The 20,627-nt window shown below is 38.8% G+C and overlaps 1 protein-coding gene across 1 annotated transcript in view; it reads left to right on the forward strand.

Annotated features, from left to right (window-relative positions):
* The window catches only part of slit3 (slit homolog 3 (Drosophila)), a 170,616-nt gene that overhangs the window by 102,495 nt on the left and 47,494 nt on the right, over positions 1-20,627 (forward strand). The window contains exons 6-11 of the mRNA XM_042770385.1: positions 2,772-2,843; positions 11,014-11,085; positions 13,064-13,227; positions 14,088-14,232; positions 18,928-18,999; positions 20,265-20,336. Coding sequence (XP_042626319.1) covers positions 2,772-2,843; positions 11,014-11,085; positions 13,064-13,227; positions 14,088-14,232; positions 18,928-18,999; positions 20,265-20,336 — 597 coding nt within the window. The remainder of the gene's footprint in view (positions 1-2,771; positions 2,844-11,013; positions 11,086-13,063; positions 13,228-14,087; positions 14,233-18,927; positions 19,000-20,264; positions 20,337-20,627) is intronic.

The raw sequence follows: 20,627 nt of genomic DNA on the forward strand, positions 1-20,627 counted from the left end.
AAGCGGACATTTGAAACCGAAGCGTTCTTCCCCACCACACCCTCCACCACTCTCCTACATCTCGCGAGAAGAGAAGAGAAGAGAAGAGAAGAGAAGAGAAGAGAAGAGAAGAGAAGAGAAGAGAAGAGAAGAATAGATTAAATAAGATGTGGTGAGGTGAAGTAAAAAAATGAAGAGAGGAAGAAAAAAGAAGATACTAAATTCTATGAAATGTGGAGGAAGAGATAAGAGATAAAACTAGAAGAGATGACTTGAGATGAAATGGAGTGATAAAATGAGCAGAGGTGAGAAGAGAAGAGACAAAAATGAGATGGAGACAGTACTAGAGGAGAAGATTCAAAGTGAGATGAAAGAAGAGATGACAAAGACTACCAGAGACAAAAGTGAGACAAGACAGGAAGAGAAGAACTGAGATAAGACACAAAGTGATATGACACTGTAAGAAAGAGAATTGAGGAAAAGAGACAAGACTGAATGAGATGAGAAAAATCAAAGTGTAACAAAACCAGAAGAGACAAGAGGATGCGAGGGATCAGTGGTGTGATGTGGACACAAATCCTCAGACCACACTTCATCTGGCGGCCATGAAAGGTCACATACTGTATATCTGTTACGATTATAGACTATGAGATTAATATATTGCAGCTCTGATCAAGCATCATCATGGCTGTACTGACAGCCAGTTCTGAGTCATTTGCTGTGTTAGCTATCGAGCGTGAATGAAATACGGCCATGCGGCTGCTGGTTAGCAACACTGACTCTGACAGATTAATAGTCTAGTGAAGGGAAGGAAGACCCATATCTGTTTCTTTCTCTCGTTCACTCCAGATGGGACACTGGCAGGACGGGAGCTCTAAAGTGCCAATACGGCTCATAACTGAGATGATTAAAGGCCAATGTAATTAGAGCAGGAAAATTAAAACTGGGACTTTCATTACCCACCACTACCATGTCCCACCTCTCCAAACAATGACCAAACACGCAGATATTCCCACACACTGCACGCTCACATATCTACATTCAAGACAGCTACCGTATTCGCCCTTGACTATGATCAGTATTGTCATTGTTAAAAGTCTCTTAAGAAAATCTATAAGGTTTTCAGTATAGAAAAGTCCATTCCTGTAGCTCAAGTAAAGCATGGCGCTAGCAAAACCAAGGTAATGGGTTCAGTTCCCAAGGAATGCATGAACTGGTTGAATGCAATGTTAGTTGCTTTGGATAAATGCATCTGCCAAATGCTTAAATGTAAATGTAAAAATGATGTGCTTCTTGTGATATACATGCTAAAAACCATTCTTTTAAAACATTTATATCAAAATATATGAAATAAAAAGACTGCATACCATGAATTAATGACAAAGAAGTCTGTCCTCACAGACTGTATGTGAAAACAAGCAGGTCTCTCCTGATTCATGAACAATTGTGTATTATGGTATTATGAACAAGTTCTTATTAGTGTAGTCTAATTCTAGAACAAATGAGCTGATACTTTTAATGAATGAAATGAAGTGCTTCATGAATCAACATCTGACTCTCTTAATGAACTGTAATTTTCAGTGATGTCCATGTATCAAAATGAAGCAATTTTATTTACAGTGTGTAAATAAAGGCACATATTTGCTACAGTTTTTGTACGAAATTCATTTGTACATTTCATTTACAGTATATAATTGTTGATTGCCATTTTATAAAATAAGCTGTTGTTTCTATTTTTTAAAAGTGATTGCACTACAATTCAGAGTCAAAGCGCTGGCTTATGTTATTGTTTTATTCTTAACAGCAGCCAGTCTTAATATGTTTTTGATGGAAAAAGAGAAACAAAAGACAAACATTTTGCTTTTGCTCGTAAAGGTTATTTAATTTTCAGAGTGATGGTTAATGCATCTGCGGTGGGTGGCTGCCATAAAGTCTGTCCCATCAGCAATTATGGAGACAGATGCATGTCTTTTAGAAAGGAGGGATGGAGTGAAAGAAATGCCAGAGATGTTCCGTCTCTAAAGACGCGAAGGCACCGTGTCTGTCACGGGTCAGATGTCACCGCAGCTCTGTTTGCCGAACAAATGACTTAAGGAAAGCGCTTAGATTCCTTCTTCTTTATTCAAGCCTCTTTCAGATCCATCTCTTTTAAGAACTCAAAGAGGGAGGGGTAAATAGAGAGAAGGAGGGGCAGATGGCAAAGTCTGCAAATTAAAGTAAAAGGAAAAAGAAGCAAAAAGGAAGAAGTGCCCCTCGCGTCTGCTCGTCCAGCATCGTGACCCCAGCTGATTTACGAACCCCTTCCTTTAATGAAATTGTTTCTGTGACAGAGCCGGTAAAAGCATGTAATGGATTGGCTGCTCTAATGTAATGAAATTACTCCCTTTCTGACTTCAAAAAAAAAGAAGAAGAGGTGGAAGAGTGGGCTGGGGGGAGAAAATGCAATTAATATTTACAGGGAACTGACAGACGGTATGGGCTGTGCACTATAGCCAGCCTCCTGTTCTCTCTCTCTTTTACCTCTCTTTGCCCCCACACTCAGCAGTGTGGCTAGAGAGAGAGAGAGGACGAGATAGGAGGAGGTTACAGCCAGAAAGGCCACTTTTAGCCAGCTGGTCCTTTATCCCGACTGCGGTGAGGAGAGGATAGTAGATATGAGTGTGTGTGTTAGTGTGTCTACCTCCCTCCCGCAGCCCCCACCTCTCCTCCTCCTCCCCCTCCTCCTCCTCCCTCCCCTCAGCCCCCACCCATCGTCTGCAGACCTGCCGCTGACTTCTGTCTCTCATCTGCAGGCAACTGGACAGCAACCACATCAGCTGCATCGAAGATGGAGCCTTCCGAGCCCTGCGCGATCTGGAGATACTGTGAGTCCCCCTCCCGCCTCCTCTGCGGGGTTCTCTCCTCTCTCTTCACCTCTGCTGTCCCTTCCTCTAACTCTGTCTGTGTGTTTCTTGATTGCTCTCGAAGGACAAACTGTGTGGCGTTATGGACCTGTGGCGCATAGCCCGGTGTCACCCTGTCCGGTCTGACACCGTGCCGTTTAGCATGCGATCGTCCGTGCAACAGCTAAAGTTGCTCGTTTGTCATCCTGTGCTGCATTGTTGCCGCTTGAAAAAGTGTCCTGACTTTTCCAGGTGCACCTTACCGTTAAAAGCACTGCGTTTTCTGTCTAGAACATCTGTAGAATCACGCTTCCTACTTTAAAGCTGTTTAGCTTTAGACTCAGATCTCTGTTCTGTTGCCTGCTGGGAAGTCTTCTTTTTTGGTTTAGTTGCACATTTAGTCAGAGTTCATAGTAAATGCTTTGATAGCAGAGAAGAGATTTGATGTGTTTGTAGGTGAGTTTACTTTTCATTTGCTTGGGTATCCCCTGGATTGCCCCAGAGAGCAAGAGAGGCTGAAAGCGGGATATACAGAGTGGGGGATAACTGCCACATCTCCATCAAGCCAATTGGCAGGGCGCTAAGTGCCAAACTCATCCTCCAAATGAGCGCCGCTCACTGGGGACCCGGAGCCAAGCCACTCCCTCTATTAATTCCTGGCTCCATTGGACACAGCAGCACGGCGTTACATCATTGTTAGGCAGGTTCTCCAGCAGTGTTAGCTAGAGGTGAAGGTAAAATCAAAGAAGGAAAAATAGGAACATATTTCATTTCGTGTCCTCCGTCCTCTCCTCGTAACCAGAGCATAAAATGACCTTATAAAACAGGAGCTTGGGAGCAAGAAAGTGTGAGTAAGTCGTGAATCAATTTTCATTAATAATACAGAACCTCCCTAGATTCTACCAAAGACCTTAGGGACCCCGGCGAACCAAGAAGAGCAGCAGTACATGAATAAACATCACTTTCCTGCTGATTGAGCCATCTCTCCACCCCTCTGGAGAGGCTGCAACACACAGGTCTGCAAATGACACTGTATCGTGGCTAAATAACCCCATGCGCAATAATCAAGCTTAAATCCATGTTCTTCAGTAGCAGATTCAGCATATGGCTGAACATTATGGCTGTGCTATAGAGCTAGCCTGTGAAAATATGACACCTCTAGGTAATTTATGGCAAAATTAAGGTTTAGGTGTAGCAATTTCGCCGCAGGTGTTAATGCTTTGAGTCTCAGCGTGAGGATAATGATTTTCAACATGAGTTATATTACAGCCCAGACTAACCTTTGCTTTAAGACTGATCTTTCTGAATGGAGATCCATCACTTGTATCGCCAAAGAGTATGATGTCTCTGTGTGTTGTCATAATGGTGAAAGGGATTTTACTGGTAAAGCATCTTATTTATTCAGAAACGTAGTGGAGTTTTGAAAGGGTTCATTTATGCCTTTAGAAATGTCCAGGGGTTGTAGACGTCATTTACACATTCAACCACATTAATTTTCATGTGTAAAACAGTGTCGGATTGTAGGTATTCAGGGCAAGTGTGTGTATTTTTTTTTTTGTTTTGTTTTTTATGTAGATCAGTATAATTCGAGATCTGGAGTTATAAAATAAGAATGAATGATAAACATTTTAAAAATGTGATGTTATAATGTGTTTTTGCAATTCAGAACGCACTTGAGGTGAAATTTAAGGGTCATATTTAATGCATTGTTTGAGCGCAGTGCGTTAAGCATAACTCCAGAGGCCAACTGAATCTTTTCATTTCAGTGATCATTAAAGGCCTGTTAAAATAGAGGGTGCACTGCGACATAATTGAGAGATATGACCCTTTCCTAACATGCACTGTTGGGTTTTGTGATCACTGCAAAATTTTGGTGATCACCATAAACAGCAACTAACAAAATACCAAAGTGAGGAGCTATTTAAACGCTTCCATCGGGTTTAGAGATGGCGATCAGAGCGGAGATTAGACAGAGCAGTTCGTGGCTAACCCTCCTCCACAACTAAGTGACTGCTAGTGATTTAACGCCTGCCAAACTACACAGGATTAATGATCGGCCCTTTCTGCTGATGAATTGTAATTTATATTTAACATAACTGCGCTAATGACTGAACTAATGACTTCAAAGCTATCTCGGACATTTTCTCACATAGGACGTGACTTGCATCCCAATGAGCTGAAGGAAGTGCGGTAAGCAGCACATTGATGTGTTCCCCATCTGCAGAGCACCTAAACCTGCCTAATAAGGAGCACCCCCTTGATTATTTTTTTTCATTGAATACTTAGGTATTGCTTGCACTTGCTCTCGTTTTTTTATTCTGATCACACTTTTATTTTTTTTTAATATACACCTAATCAGGTGCTTTTATCTTTCGATTCTCGCTTTAAATTTAGATGGACAATGTGGAACTATGCATTATAAGGTGTCCACCTTATCTTTATTATATTCATGAAATTCAAGTTGGTGTTTTTAATAACTACGAACGTGGGTAGCGCATCTCATTTCTAATTTCCAAAGACAAATCAAATCAAATATAATATAAATGAGATTTCATGTGGTGTAAGAGTAACTGAATATTTTTCATGGGTATATGCCTCAAACTCAATTTTCATACATTCACCATGGTCAAATATACAGAGCATTTTTTTAAATTATTATTTAGTTAAGCGGGTTTAAATAAAAGTGACATTAATAAGATATGTTTGAAAGGCATGGTCTGAGCGTTAAAACAATTCTAACTTTAAACCTTTCTTATAATAAGGAGAACAAAAATAAAAACTAAAACCGTACTTCAAAATATACATATATTCAGCATGAGTTTGGCCAGTTATTCATTAAAAAACATTGATGAACCAAACAATGCAGTAAGAATGTCCAACTGGTCAAGTATTCAAGCAGATTTATTTTACTACAGGGTTATAGTACGCATATTTGGTTCTGATATATGTTCTTATTGTGTTAAGAACACAATGAGGAGGCAATGAGAAAGTCTCATGTTATCTGTTTCAAATTATGCTAAGCGCAATATATACATTCTGTTTGTTGCTGTCTTTAAAGACTTGGCTCTTTTGTGGAATCGCTCACAAATATGTTATAATAGTCCTTCAGGGCTATTTTATAAAAGGTTTTATAAATATGAGAAGGGAATTTATAGTATTGTGGAAATTCCCCATATACCTCACTCTGCTTTGTCTATACACAGCACTCTCGCAAGCGCTGGAGCCTCTGCATATTTTATAACCACTTTTGTACAGAAAATTCTGGCTCTGAATCAAATGTCAAATCATGTGAAATTTTTTGCCCCGCTGTGTCATTTTTTATGAGCAGGAAAGTGCAGAGACATTTCCGTGCCATCTCCTGAAGGTGACTTTCACTCCCACCATGCATTGATAAGAAGGCCCAAATTTTCACATGACCACCGTCCTCTCCTCCTGCCAAATGCTGTCATTTGTCAATGTGTGCACGGTACATTTTTCTTGACAGCTTGGCACAGACCTCGCTGGTCAAACTAAAGTGAGTTTAGCATGATGGCATGGGCAATGTGCCCCAAAGGGACGTCTTTGTGGTTCACCAGGCCTTGTCAATATGCACCACTCTACTGCCTCGCCAAAGGCATCTTCTCCTTTTGAATCCACAGATGTACTTGCTTAATGAGGTTTTCACATTTTTATTTAAAGAGACTCACTTGAAGCACAATAGCATGCCATGAAATACCAAACAGGTTAAACCTTCTGAGTATTTACAGTGTATTGTCAGATTAAACGCTGACTGTGTAAGAGAGCATTAGGAGGTGGATTATTAATCCTGCCGTCAGACTCAAGAACTTAAGACTCAAGAAATATGCTGAATGGAAGAGGCTATTACATTTCTGTGGTTACAGTGATGTCCAGGGATTGTTTTAGGGGACGTTTGATCAAAACCTAAATATATTACAAAATGAAATATTGTGTATTTCATATGGAAGGTTCAAGAAATATAATTTTCTTCTTCTCGGGCTTATGGTTTGGCAGTCATAATGTCATTTCCTCAAAGCAAAACCTTTTGAATGTTCCTCTTGGCAACGATAACACTGAGCATTGCTCCGATTCGGCCCCTGCCGCCCCTTATCCTAATCATTTCTATACCCTGTACTCCCATAAAAAACATTAGCTCTTTTTAGATTCAACAATTGTCCTTTAGACTGATAGCTAGGTGCAGGCGGTCCCGCTTTGGGAACTCAAGAGCACAGATTCCCTTGAATCAGATATTCCATGCATCTTTAATTTCTAACACGGGTTGGCCTCCCACTGGACAAATCTTTAGTCAATAAATGAGTCTTTATGTGACAGACAACAGGCAGGCGGAGGGAGAAAGGGCAAGCTGATGGCTAAATGAGAGGATGGATTAGGGGAGTGGAGGGGGAGAGAGATGTCATTAGCTCACAAACAGCACTTTCAAGCACAGGAAATTGCCTTGCCACCAGACCTGGCCCCATTGCGTTATCTTCGTGTGGTCCATGCCAAAGCACGGGGAGATGGGGAGGGGCGGGCTGGAAATCATGTGTTTCAGCAGTCGGACCCCTGTGCTCAATTAATCATTTGCTCATGGATGGCCAGAGAGAGGAGGGAGGCCAGCGCAAGAGCTTAGATTCAATCTTTCCTCATTTGCGCAATAATGGCCTCGTCAATGGCGGTGGAAGCGTGTCTGTTTTCAGTGTAGTACCTGTTCTTTTCACCTCTCCTCCCATCCTCTGCACCATCGAGGGATAGAAAGCTCTTTTTCTCTTTCCAGAGGAGGCAAAGGGTAGGTTTATGCAGCCAAAAAGCTTCCAATTTTTTTAGTTACAAATGCTAAGCACTAGTGTTTCTTTTTTTTTTTTTTTATAAGCCTACACTTGGACGCAAACCACATGGATGGGATTATGCACGGCAGATCATGTTATTTCTGTGTTTATCCTCACTGGGTTTATTTGAATTAGCGGAATAACATCTGATTGCGGCTTTGTGCTGTAGCTGAACTTGTGATGCTAAGCAAAACAATGGCAAAGATTTCCATCCTGCTCACATGAATTCCATCACACTGCAACAAGTGGAGTCTGAGCGCTCATAACAAAATTGCTCTCCATCTGGAGGCACTTTATTCATTTGTTTTGACTCGAGGGCCCGACGCAGGGATGCCCTGTAAATGGTTGCTCGGATGGAAGCTTGTATTGCAAACTCACTATTGTGCTGTAGTAGCGATAATAGTTTCCCATGGAACCATGACAACATCACAGACATGTTGGCTCACTCGAGTTTCCAAGAGAGTAAGTGGAGGTTGTGTATATTCCCTACTCAATACACTTTGCCTACTCTATATAGCAATCGATTTTACACCATATGAAGGAGACAAAAAGTTGAGCCGAACACCATCATCCTTTACATTTATGTATATTAACACAAGATACCAGAGTTATTTAGAAAAATGGCCAGTTACCAGGACAGTTACACACTGACAGGAAGAGTATTGACTTTCCTTAAGTCTGCCATGTCAAATAACACTTGTCTTTGCCTCCTGATTTCTCAGTTGTGCAAGTAAATGGCACTAAGTCAGATGCCGGGAGCACTTCAGTTATTTCCCTTCAGCCCCCTGCATCCACCAAAACAACCTTACTCTTATTTCGAAACATCCTGGCTTGGAAAACGCCAGAGCAAAGTATCCAGAGACCCTCTCCAAGTCCCTCTAATGAGGGCCTGAAGAAAGCCTCAGAGCACTCAAGACCCCACTGTCGAGCTTTTTGCATCTGTGGGAAAGCTTTCTTGACATAGCCGAGAAAAGAAAAGGGAAGTAAAAAGAAAACATGCCCCTCTGGGACGGTCTGAACACTAAGCATTGTGAGCAATTAACAGCTGCCCGGTTTTATTGATGCCTGCATCAATAGAGCTTTAAATAAAATCATAAAGTTACACAGTCAAGCTGTACAGCGCAGTATTTGTCAGGATCCAGCATTGATTTAATTTTGTTTCAGCTTGGATGCACTTTCTCAGGAGACACTGTGGATGCTGTCCTTCCCCCTGCAGCAGTTGATTTTGCTTAACAAATTTTTGATTTATGGTCAACTACAAGCCGACACAGGTGGAATGACTTAATATTGCCGGTGATGAAGACAAAAGAATTTTAAAGACTCAAGGTGATATTCAATTATCACAAGTGGCTTTAGCAAGAGCTGCTCATGCTGCGATTTTATTTGCTGAGATCCCACGCTGCAGCAGTGGGTGGCCCTCTGCAGTGCGGAGGGCTGGATAAAGGGAAGACTGACAGTCTTGCGGAAGACAGAATCTCTCTGGTGGGATGTTCTTTAAGACCCTTGGTCCAGTGCTCAGTGTTTCTTGTAGCAAAGCTTAACTCACGCCAAAGAAGTCCGTAATAACAGGTGCAGTCGATCCGCTGAGACACCAAAGGTCATCGCTCTTGACATGAACATGTCAGGTTTAAGCCGACTTAACGTAACTGTAATGCCCCGTCCGGCTCCAGCTTTTTCAAATTATGACTGCTGGAAAGAAATCTATATGAGATTTATTTTTACTCAGAGCTTCTAATCCTGGAAACCGGATGGCTGAAATATGAATGAGCGAGAGAGCACTACCACAGCAAGCACAAGCTGTTCACCGCTCTCTCTGGATCCTGTTCTCTCTTTAACAGTCCTTCTTCAGTTCTCAGTCTTGTATTCATTTATGTTCTGTATGTTCTTTGCTTACATCACCTAACTTTGGAGGATGTTCCCAAGGTTTAGTCCTTTACAGTCCTTTCTGAGCAAACTGCATTTTCCCTCGGTGTTGGTTTGGTATTACAGGCTTTTACCAGGGCGTTCCTTCCTCTGGCTTGCCCAGAGCTTTTTCTATTTACATCTCTATAGAGCAGCAGAGAACAGCAATGAAACCTCTGAGCCGCAGCGGCCTTGACAAGAGGATCACTTTCTGGTGCGGATTTGGTCAACTCCTCGCGAGGGTGATTCCTTCACCCTATGTGTAATTTGTGTGGAATTTTCTGTGTCTATGTGTAGAATAACAATAATTTTCCATTCCATTTAGTTAGTTGTCTTCTTTTCCTCACTCATAATAAAGTGTTCCACCACAGATCCGAGCCAAAATCAATATTCAGATATCATTTAAAGTCCCACAAGAATGTTATATTTTAAAGAGATTAGTTTTCCTCTGATTTGTGCAATTTTATAGTACCAAGAAATGGGCTTGGGCTGGGAAATTTCCATTGGTCAGAATTGTAAATCTGATCACTCCAATCATAAATAGTGTAAATGGCTTGTTTGTGTTGAGACTGAATTAACCGGCCTTAAATAAAAAGCAAGACCAGCAGCTGGCCTGATCAGTCAGTAGGCTCTGAGATTAATACCAAAATCTATTATATTGTTTGTCTTTGTGTACCTCAAACAGTAGAGCAAGGTCATGGGTTCAGTTCCCAAGGAATGAATGAATTAAAAAAAAAAAAAAAGTATAATTTGAAAGCAATCTAATTCACTTTGGATAATAGGCATCTTCCAAATGCATAAATGTCAATGTAAATCATGGATGCACTGTACTCAAGAGAGTCTGTTGGAGGATTCATTAGAAGGAACACTCAGACCCCAAACCCAAGCTGTAAACTGAGTTGGCATAGTCTGAGAGACTCAGCAGTTTTCCCCTCACCAAGCAGGAACCATTAAAATCCTAAATTGAGAAATTCCAGACCCTTTTCCAAGAGGTGGAGGTACAGGAGGCTGTGTGTTCTGCATGTGTGCGATAGGTTAGGGGGCTATGGATTGATTACAAGATTAGGTCAACTAAGTAGCACTAATCAGAACTGTGGCTGGTACTGTATGACAGGAAGCAGAGAGCTCCGCCATCCCTAATTATAAGTGTGCACATCATCGATGATATCATTCAGACCATTATACGCTTATGTGAACACACACTACTCCCAGTGACTTTTTCTTATTTAAAATGTTATCTAACAATTACTTTTTTATTTTTTTACTCTAAGGAAACAGGCTTGCATACATATATACATATATGGTTCAGTGAATTCAGCAAAACACTGTTGTGCATGGTCTGGTCTTCATTGTCAAATGATATCTGGAGTCTGTTTACTAAGTAAATGCCTTTTTCTAATATTTGTCCTCTCTTCTTTTCCTTCTAGCACTCTCAACAACAACAACATCACCCTCATCCCGCTGTCAAGCTTCAACCACATGCCCAAGCTGCGGACACTGTAAGTACTGAGGAGCTTCTTGTCCCCTTCATGGTAATGCTACACGATCAGACATTTATACATGTATATCTACTGTACATTAAGAGACGTTAATGCTAAATATTCACTCTTTTTGAGAGGATTTGCTGCCTGAGAGCCCCTTTCAAGGCTCTGTGGTGACGCCGTGCCTGTTTTCAGAGCTGTGGTCTGTTTGTACAGCAGACATTGTCTTAGCTGAAGATGTTGAGATGGTTTTCTTACAAAGATGCCTGTGTCGCTCCTCTGCATTTGCACTGTCAGACCCAAACCACGATTGATATAAATAATTACACAGTCCCCAAACCTCCCCAGAATCGTTCCAGTCTGTGGCTGACCTGCGATATTAACAGGACTCGGAGATGCTTTTGTTATTATTCGAGTGTGGTCGTTCTTCTCAGAGCTTTGGCTCTAATAGAGTAATAAATAAAGAAATATGTCAGGAGCAAATGCTAGTTTGATTTTTGGGCTTCTGGGAATTTGAATTTCTGTATGAAACACAAGGCTTAAGGGTTATTGTGCACATGTTCGGAGCTTCCTCCATCAATCAGTCATTTCTTTTTCCATCTATCTCTCCTCCTCTTTCCATCATGGCGTTCTCCCTGGAGCCTGCGCTCGGAGTCATCCATAGCTGGAGCTCCACAGCCGAGCAGTCTGGCCTCCCTCCCATCAGTCAGCCAGCCCCCTCATGCGGGATTGAATTTGCTGATGCTTGGATGGCCGTGCGCGTTGCTCCCTGGGCAGTATTGAATTATCCACAGCGAGGCTTTGGTTGCTACCCAGTTCCTTTGGATTGAATTTTCTGTCTCTAATATCCCTGATATATCTGTATTGAATTTGTTGCTCATGAAAACAACTTATTAAATCAAATGTTTAGAGATGCTGGTAATCCATTTAGTAGGATAGTGGTTTGGCTCCAGGTTTCTGATGAAATAGTCCAGTTCACCTCACCTTTCCCCCACTTCCCCTGCCCTTTTACAGACGTACTATCTTTGTGCATTCAATTAGATCAGATGATATCACCCCATGACGCTTGCCATTCAATAACTCAGACAAATGAAAAGCACTCCCACCGCTAGACGAGTAGTCATTTTCCATGTACCACGGTCGATAGGGTGTGTGTGCACGTGGAGCTGCCCCATTGTGCCCGTCCTCGGCTCATCCCATGCACACCTGAGGCAGCCGAGGCTTCTACTCCCCATGTCATCCATCTCTGTAATCCCACTCATCTGTAATTAATCCGCAAAAACAGGGGGCCAGATACTGGATTTGGTAATAGGAAAAGCTCTATTAAAACCGTCACCCCTGCTGAAATTGTCAATGGCGGGTTTTTGTCCACCTAACTGGATCTGGCTTGTTATTTCATTTACAGACAGTGGTGACCGGTATAGCTGTGTCTTTTGATTCGCTGACACCACTTTTTCTTTGAACTGTGCCTCTCGTACCCTTTGTGTAATGGCCCTTGAGAGATTTATGTTAAGATGTGAAAGGTGTTATTGGGAATTGTGCCATTTGTTGAAGACCTTGATGAAATGAGTGTGCATGCTCTGGGGATTTGCGAGCGGTTTACTGTGGTCTCAGAGGAGGTGTTGCTATCATATGTACAAAAGAATGACCCAGTCACACTCGTCTTGTCACTAATTCAGATGTGTTATTCCAAATCTGCATTACTGAAGCTTTATAGAGATTCTCCCTGTGAATATTTACTTGATCTTGGCAGCAATTTCCTTCGTCCTTTGCATTTAAATGCCATATCACAGATGGAATATGACATTGAGTGTGTGGTAAACATTGCTCTTCTGATTCTGTCTTCAGAGAGCTCTGTTTACCGACATTTCTCAGGGATCATCCACTCCAGTATTCATGCTAGACGTACAAACCTCCTCTGACCTTTATCAGATACTGTCTCTCTATCTGTCCCTCATTATTCTCTCTCTCTCTCTCTCTCTCTCTCTCTCTCCAGTCGCCTGCACTCCAACAGCCTGCACTGCGACTGCCACCTGTCCTGGCTCTCCGATTGGCTGCGGCAGAGGAGAGGGCTGGCCCCTTTCACACAGTGCATGGCCCCCGCCCATATGAGAGGTCTCAATGTTCCTGATGTTCAAAAAAGAGAATTTGTCTGCACAGGTATGACAGTGTTCACTTTCTCTGTCAGAATGTCCTTCTGCCTATTAACTAAAAAAAGAGAAATTATATTATTATTTTAAACTACATTTAGCATATTTAGAAAAAAAATCAAGCTTTCATAACATAACCTATTTAATTAAACCAAACCTAATAAAAAAACAAAAAATAAATAAATCAATCAACTCAATTCACTTTGTGGCATTGAAAATTATAGGAGTGTATATATATGTATATATTCTTCTTCTTACTCTTCTTCTTCTTCCATTTTTTTTTTTTTTACCCATCTATGCCCTGCCTGTCTTTTCTCAAATTTGCAATTAATTAATTTGCAAATGTTGGCTATTACAAGTAAACACTGAGGGCTGTTTCATTGTGCTGTTTTATAGAGCCACTCCATACATTCTATTTCTTAATGGACCTTTGGGTTTCATTGGTGAAAAAGTTCACGTTCAGCTCTTGTTAATTAAGCCCCCTTTTCCTCCCCCTCTGATTAATCAACTGATAAATATACTCCAACACAAAACACACTGCAAGAAAAAGCGTTTCTTAATTAAGCTGCAAAGCTAGACAATAAAACAACAGGGAGTCTATTCTTGCTGATTATGTGCTGTATTAAAAGCTATTTTCACCCGTCTTCATTTGTGTTGTTATTGGAACTAATATTAATTTTCACACTTCTGAACAGAAGCTACATGACAGTTATAATTACTATCAGAAAAATGTTATTCTATTCATATTTGATCAAAATGGTTTTAATGTTCCCTGTGTTCTCCATTCGCTTTCTTGTGTCATTAAACTATGTTGTCTTTAGTCAGTTTTCCTCCTGATCATTTATTTTTCCATCTTTCCCTCCTCCTCAGGTCCTGCTCAGATGGAGCCAAGGTCTTGCGCTCCCCAGGCGTCCATCTGCCCTGCCGCCTGCACCTGCAACAGCAACATCGTAGACTGCCGTAAAAAAGGCCTGACGGAGATTCCTGCCAACCTGCCTGAAGGAATTGTAGAAATGTATGGATTCCTCTCCTCAAAATCATTCCCTTCTCTATTTGTGTCAAATCTGCCTGTGTGATAATTACTTTCCGCTGATATTGTCTGTGCGGTGATCTGCCTTCTTCCGCTTGTCATGTAACAAAGGCCATTAGCAGTGCGGTGTAGCAGCCTCATTAGCGAGTGCGTTAACGCCGTGGCGCGGTTGCAGATAGATCTTGCTCAGTGCTACCGGAGGTCTACCATCCTGTCTGCATGGTTTAGGTAATTAGATCACCAGTCAAGGATCAAAATGAGGTGGGTTATATTGAGCCCAATCTAACGTCCAGGAAACCCGAGATCTATCTGCAGATTCAAGCAGGCCTGCTGAAGTTGTCTGTGATATGATGTGAAACGGGTTTCTTCATTAGGACGATAGGGCGACGCACCACCAAAGTGTGAAAGGGATGGATTTTTTTCTATCACATTCAACCACAGTGTTACGTTTGCAGTCACTGTAGACTGTTTGTTCTGTCTCTGGATATAGTCCAATCAGCGCCAAGTCTCATTATGTGGAGTACCGCCTCTTTTGGGGCGATTTCACTCTGGCTGAGAATGGACCCGAGTGTTCTCATAGACTTCCATACAAAGATATGCATATATATATATATATATATATATATATATATATATATATATATATATATATATATATATATACAGTACAGGTCAAAAGTTTGGAAAACATTACTATTTTTAATGTTTTTGAAAGAAGTTTCTTCTGCTCATCAAGCCTGCATTTATTTGATCAAAAATACAGAAAAAAATGTAATATTGTGAAATATTATTACAATTTAAAATAATTGTTTTTAAATTTATTATACTTTAAATTTTCATTTATTTCTGTGATGCAAAGCTGAATTTTTAGGATCATTATCACATGATCCTTTAGAAATCATTCTAATATGATGATTCATTATCAAAGTTGGAAACAGTTCTGCTGCTTAACATTTTTTCAGAACATGTGATACTTTTTTAGGATACTTTGATGAATAAAAAGTAAAAAAAAAAAAAAAAAAAAAAAAAAGAAGCTATGTTTTTTTAAAATATAAATATTTTGTAATAACAATATACACTACTGGTCAGTAATTTGGGGTCAGTGATTTTTTTTTCTTTCTTTTTTTTAAAATAAAATCAATACTTTTATTCAGCAAGGATGTGTTAAATTGATAAAAAAGTGATAGTAATAGAAAATATATTATTAGAATATATATTATTAGAATTTTTTTTTTTTTTTGAATAAATGCAGTTCTTTTTAACCTTTTTATTCATCAAACATATTAGGCAGCAGAACTGTTTCCAACACTCATAATAAATCAGAATATTAAAATGATTTCTAATGATCATGTGATAGACTGGATGTTACGTGACACTGAAGGCTGGAGTAATGATGCTGAAAATTCAGCTTTGCGTCACAGGAATAAATTATTTTTTAAAAGTATATTCAAATAGAAAACTATTATCTTAAGTTGTAATAATATTTCACAATATTACTGTTTTTTCTGTATTTTTGATCAAATAAATGCAGGCTTGATGAGCAGAAGAGACTTTTTTCAAAAACATTAAAAATAGTAATGTTTCCAAACTTTTGACCTGTACTGTATATATATATATATATATATATATATATATATATACACACCGATGTCTGTGTCATTTCATCACAGCATACAACAGCTGTTCCGAGTTACTATTCAAGTAAAGAGTTAGAAACAAAATTAGACGGTTAGTGAGTTTTTTTTTTCTTTCTAGTTGATTGTCAAAATTAAGGCATTAATTAATTTGTTTTTTAATAATTTATTTTATTTATATTTTTCAGTTTAACACATTACAAGTTTTTGAAGCAGTTAACACAGCATCCATTTTTCCTACCATCCTTTGGCTAGGATTACAGTAAACTATATGAAAACAGTAGTGCTGTCAAACGATTAATCGCGATTAATTGCATCCAAAATAAAAGTTTTTATTTACATAATATATCTGTGTGTATTGTGTATATTTATTATGTATATATAAATACACAGATATACAGTATATATTTTGAAAATATCTACATGTATTCACATGTATATATTTATATTCATCTTATATATAAATATATTTACTATATAAACGTAACATATTTTTCTTAAATATATACATGCATGGGTGTGTATTTATATATACATAATAAATATACAAAGTACACACACATATTCTATTTAAACAAAAACTTTTATTTTGGATGTGATTAATCACAATTAATCGTTTGACTCCACTAAAAAAATACACACAAAATAAGGCCCATTTTTGGTGAGTTACCTCGTAAACACAGTCTTAAATGAGTTAAAAGTCCTAAATGACCGTAAAGAGTTGGGAGAAAATCAGATATGTTTCAGATCCACGTCATGTGCATCAGGTTTTAAAGAGACAGCACTGCTTTTAAAAGTGAAACCTGCGGCCATCTGTCTGTTATTGATATAAATCAGAGAACAAACGAAGAAGAGAAATCACTCACAGCTCTTTGCTGGTAAACTTTTCTAGCTTGAATAATGATTAATCTATATTAAATGTGTAGTTTATGCATGTACAATTTAAAGTTTATATGATGTTCAGTGGCTATAATTAATGTCTATCATTGAGGAAAATTCATAATAGAGACATCAGTAGCAGTAAGCTATTTGATACATGCCATTAAACACATATTTAAAATATACTACCTTTATGTTGTTTTTAATGTGAGATTAATTAGTCGATTGACAGAACTACCTAATAGTGTTTTTTGATTAATATTAACCACATAAAGCAGCAGCAGATCTATTAGGTTGCATTTACACTGTGTAATACACATTGACTTAAGACATAACCCACTGTCTTACATTACATTTATATTAACACTTCACAAAGATGCGTATTTTAACCAAAACCTTGAACTGAGCCTGTTCTCAGTAGTAGAAAGACAAGTTATCATTTCCTTTCTTTTATTTTAGTACCAGAACTTTTGAAATCCCAAACATGGATACAAGGAAACAAGGAAACATTACTTTTGTAAATGTCCATTTTAAACTCATTTTGGAAGATATTCACTAAAACCTGTTCTCTGTTCTCTTAGTTGTCTTTGAATGTCTTTTAATGATTGTGTCTTTTTTGCGCAATTTGGTTATAATATTTAAAGCAGCTATTAGATTAATGGTATTGTCAATGTTTCTGCCTATTATATATATAATTTTTTTATGAGAAAGCCACAGTTTTTAAAGCAGCTATTAGATTAATGGTATTGTCAATGTTTCTGCCTATTAACTTTTTTATATGACCTTTGCTTCATTGTGCCGGGTATGTTAGCTTGCGTAATATTAGCAGATTAACTTTAGCATTCCTATTAAAAAGCAATCAAATTATTGTAATTCATGCAGCATCGCTGTTTAAAACATCTGACCTTGTTGTTGTTCCAGCCACTTCTGTATTCGGTGTCCTTCAAATACAGGAGAACGTCCAAAAGAGGTTTTGCGGTATCCTCCAATAAACAAGGACATTTCGGTTGCGCATGGGAAATTTGCAAGGCCAATGTTTCCATTGTACGCAAAGGCTGGGACGTCGTGTTTAATGATCATAAAGCAGAGCAGCAGTACACTCACACACATGCATACTGTTACAAAGAAAACACTTGAGTTTTTCCAATGTGTTTTGGCCGTCTTGCCTCGGGCTGATTGAAGGTTCTCGTGCTTTGGAGAACGTTCATATCGTCTTGGTCAGGGTATTTGGTATCCATATTGATTCAGAGATCCTTGTTTGCACTAAAGGACAGGTAGGTAATTGCCCTGATATGTGCTGTTCCTCGCCGTTGTTGTTATGTCAATAGTGTATGACCTTTGCATAATAAATGGATATGCAGGCTAGGACACATTAGCTCAACCGAGCCCATGGCCAAAAACAAATTGGGCTAATGAAATGATGTATAACCTGGAGCATGCAGAGAGCTGTGCTTATTTCTCAGGGACTTGTTTTCTGTGCCCTCTTATCCCAGTGAGCCAAAACACAAATTGAACACTCAGTGTACAGGCTGCCGTACAGCATTAGATGGCTTTCTCTGTAGACCTCCTGAAGGAGTCTTAAGTACCAGCCAGACTCTCAAAAACAAAAAGTTCTTCAATGAAAGACTCTTTTTTTTTATAGCACTTTAGATTTGAGAAAGCACACTTGTTTCATCAAGAACATTTTGTGTTGTTTCCGATAATAAATACAAAAATAGTAAAAAAAAAAAAAAAAAAAATGAAATCATTCTAAATACATTTTTTAAACATGGATTAGGTTATTCAGATCAGCATAATGGTTTCTGATTTTTTTTTAAAGCACAAGTCAGTAGATGGTTACATAAAGAGCTAAAGAACCACGTTATTTGGAACTGAAAATCAAGCCTTTCGGTTTTAATTGAAACATTTCTTTTTTAAAAGTGGGCCTGTAAAACACGCCTCCACATGCTTTCAGACGCTGAGAAATGAAATTACCAGCAGATCTGTGTTGTGAGTGGAATAAATGTGATATGGTGCATGTACATTTGTGAAACACCTACAGGAATATTGCATCGTTTTCTTTTCTCTGCTGTGCCATATTTGTTTCGTAATTTTATTATATGCAATTACTAGCGTAATGGAAAAGTCAGTGTTGTGTAACAAAACATATCCATCTGTTCCCATATAGCCGTCTGGAGCAGAACATGATCAAGAGCATCCCAGCAGAAGCGTTTTCCACATACAAGAAACTGAAGAGAATGTAAGAACTTCCTCACACAACAACACAAACTGATGATCTTACCATTTACATTATACTGATCTGTTTTTTTTTCCCCCATCCAAAAAATCCTGAAAAAAATGTATCATGGTTTCTGCAAAAATATTAATCAATAATAAATTTTCTTAAGCCACAAATCAGCATATTAGAATGATTTCTGAAGGATCATGTGACACTGAAGACTGGAGTAATGATGCTGAAAATACAGCTTTGATCCCAGGAATAAATACAATATATATAAGTTATTTTAAATTTTAATAATATTTAATAATATTACTGTTATTTTTTTAACAAACATAAGAGACTTATTTCAAAAATCTTACTCACCTTAAACTTTTGAACGATATTGTACATCCAAAAAAACACTTTAAAATCAGGTAAACATTCCTCTATTTTGACACATCTAGAAATATACACACTTTATTTTTATACTTTTTACTTTTTCAGCATTATATGTATTTGGAAGTGGAGCAATGTGAATAGCATGTTTGATTGTGACACTGTGAAACTCTCACTACATGAACTCTCTATACCTGCTTTTTAAAGTACTACATTTTATTTGATTTTTTTTTTTTTAATATTGTTAGTGATCGTCTATCGTCAACCGCATTAAAAAAAAAAAAAAAAATGGTTGTAGATTCTATCCTGAGTGATGCCTTGACGTGAAGAGCTCTGTACACGCACAGCAGTTTCTAGAGGCATGTCACCCTGCACGAGGAAATCTATATTTTAGACACAAATTCAGATCGTCTCACCTCTGCTTTGGCAGTGATGCCTTGACGTGAAGAGCTCTGTATTTTGAAGAATATGCTCAAACAGACACACCTAAGAAAAAAAAATGAATGCGTGTACATTTTTCATAACCACTTCTCACGGAATCGTTGTAGAGTATATTTCCACCCCAACAACCCAAAACTGAGAAAATCTAGCTTACATGACAGAAGACTTTTAAGGAACAAGTACTTCTTTATTCACTCTCATGGAGTTGCAAAGTTAAAAAGCTAAAAACTGGTCCACACAGCTAATTCACTATAAGCTAAGTCATGTGATGTGAGAAAAGTTAGGTGACCTACCTCTTTAAAGATTATGCTAATGATGATCACAAGGCAGTTTCTTATGTTCTTTCTCCTCAGTATCGAGTTTGTTGGGTATTTATGGAGTATCGATGTCCTGTCAGACAAATGTGCAAAGCATCCCTTTTTTTGGTCTAACAGTCGGCTGTATTATCTCTGTTTATGTCATTACAGAGACCTGAGCAAGAATCAGATATCTGAGATTGCGGAAGATGCGTTTAGTGGCCTGCGCTCGCTCACTTCACTGTAAGTGTTTTTCTCACACACATGCAGACATTTAGTGAATGACACAAACATATGAAAATTCATACACCTGAGCTGCACAGTAATACATTTACAAAGATAATAGCCGTGTGTAAATGTAAACAGTCAGGTGAAAGGACAGGTGTCGAATAAATCAGTTGACAGGAGGCTGAGAGACTGGAGACAAGTGTGCGTGTGTGTGTGTGTGTGCGTGCGTGTGTGTGTGTGTGTGTGTGTGTGTTTGCTGACATCTGCAGTAGCGTGAACACAAGGGAGAACTTTCATTTAAATCAC

Source organism: Cyprinus carpio, chromosome A14 (genome assembly GCF_018340385.1).
Source record: "Cyprinus carpio isolate SPL01 chromosome A14, ASM1834038v1, whole genome shotgun sequence".
NCBI lineage: Eukaryota > Metazoa > Chordata > Actinopteri > Cypriniformes > Cyprinidae > Cyprinus > Cyprinus carpio.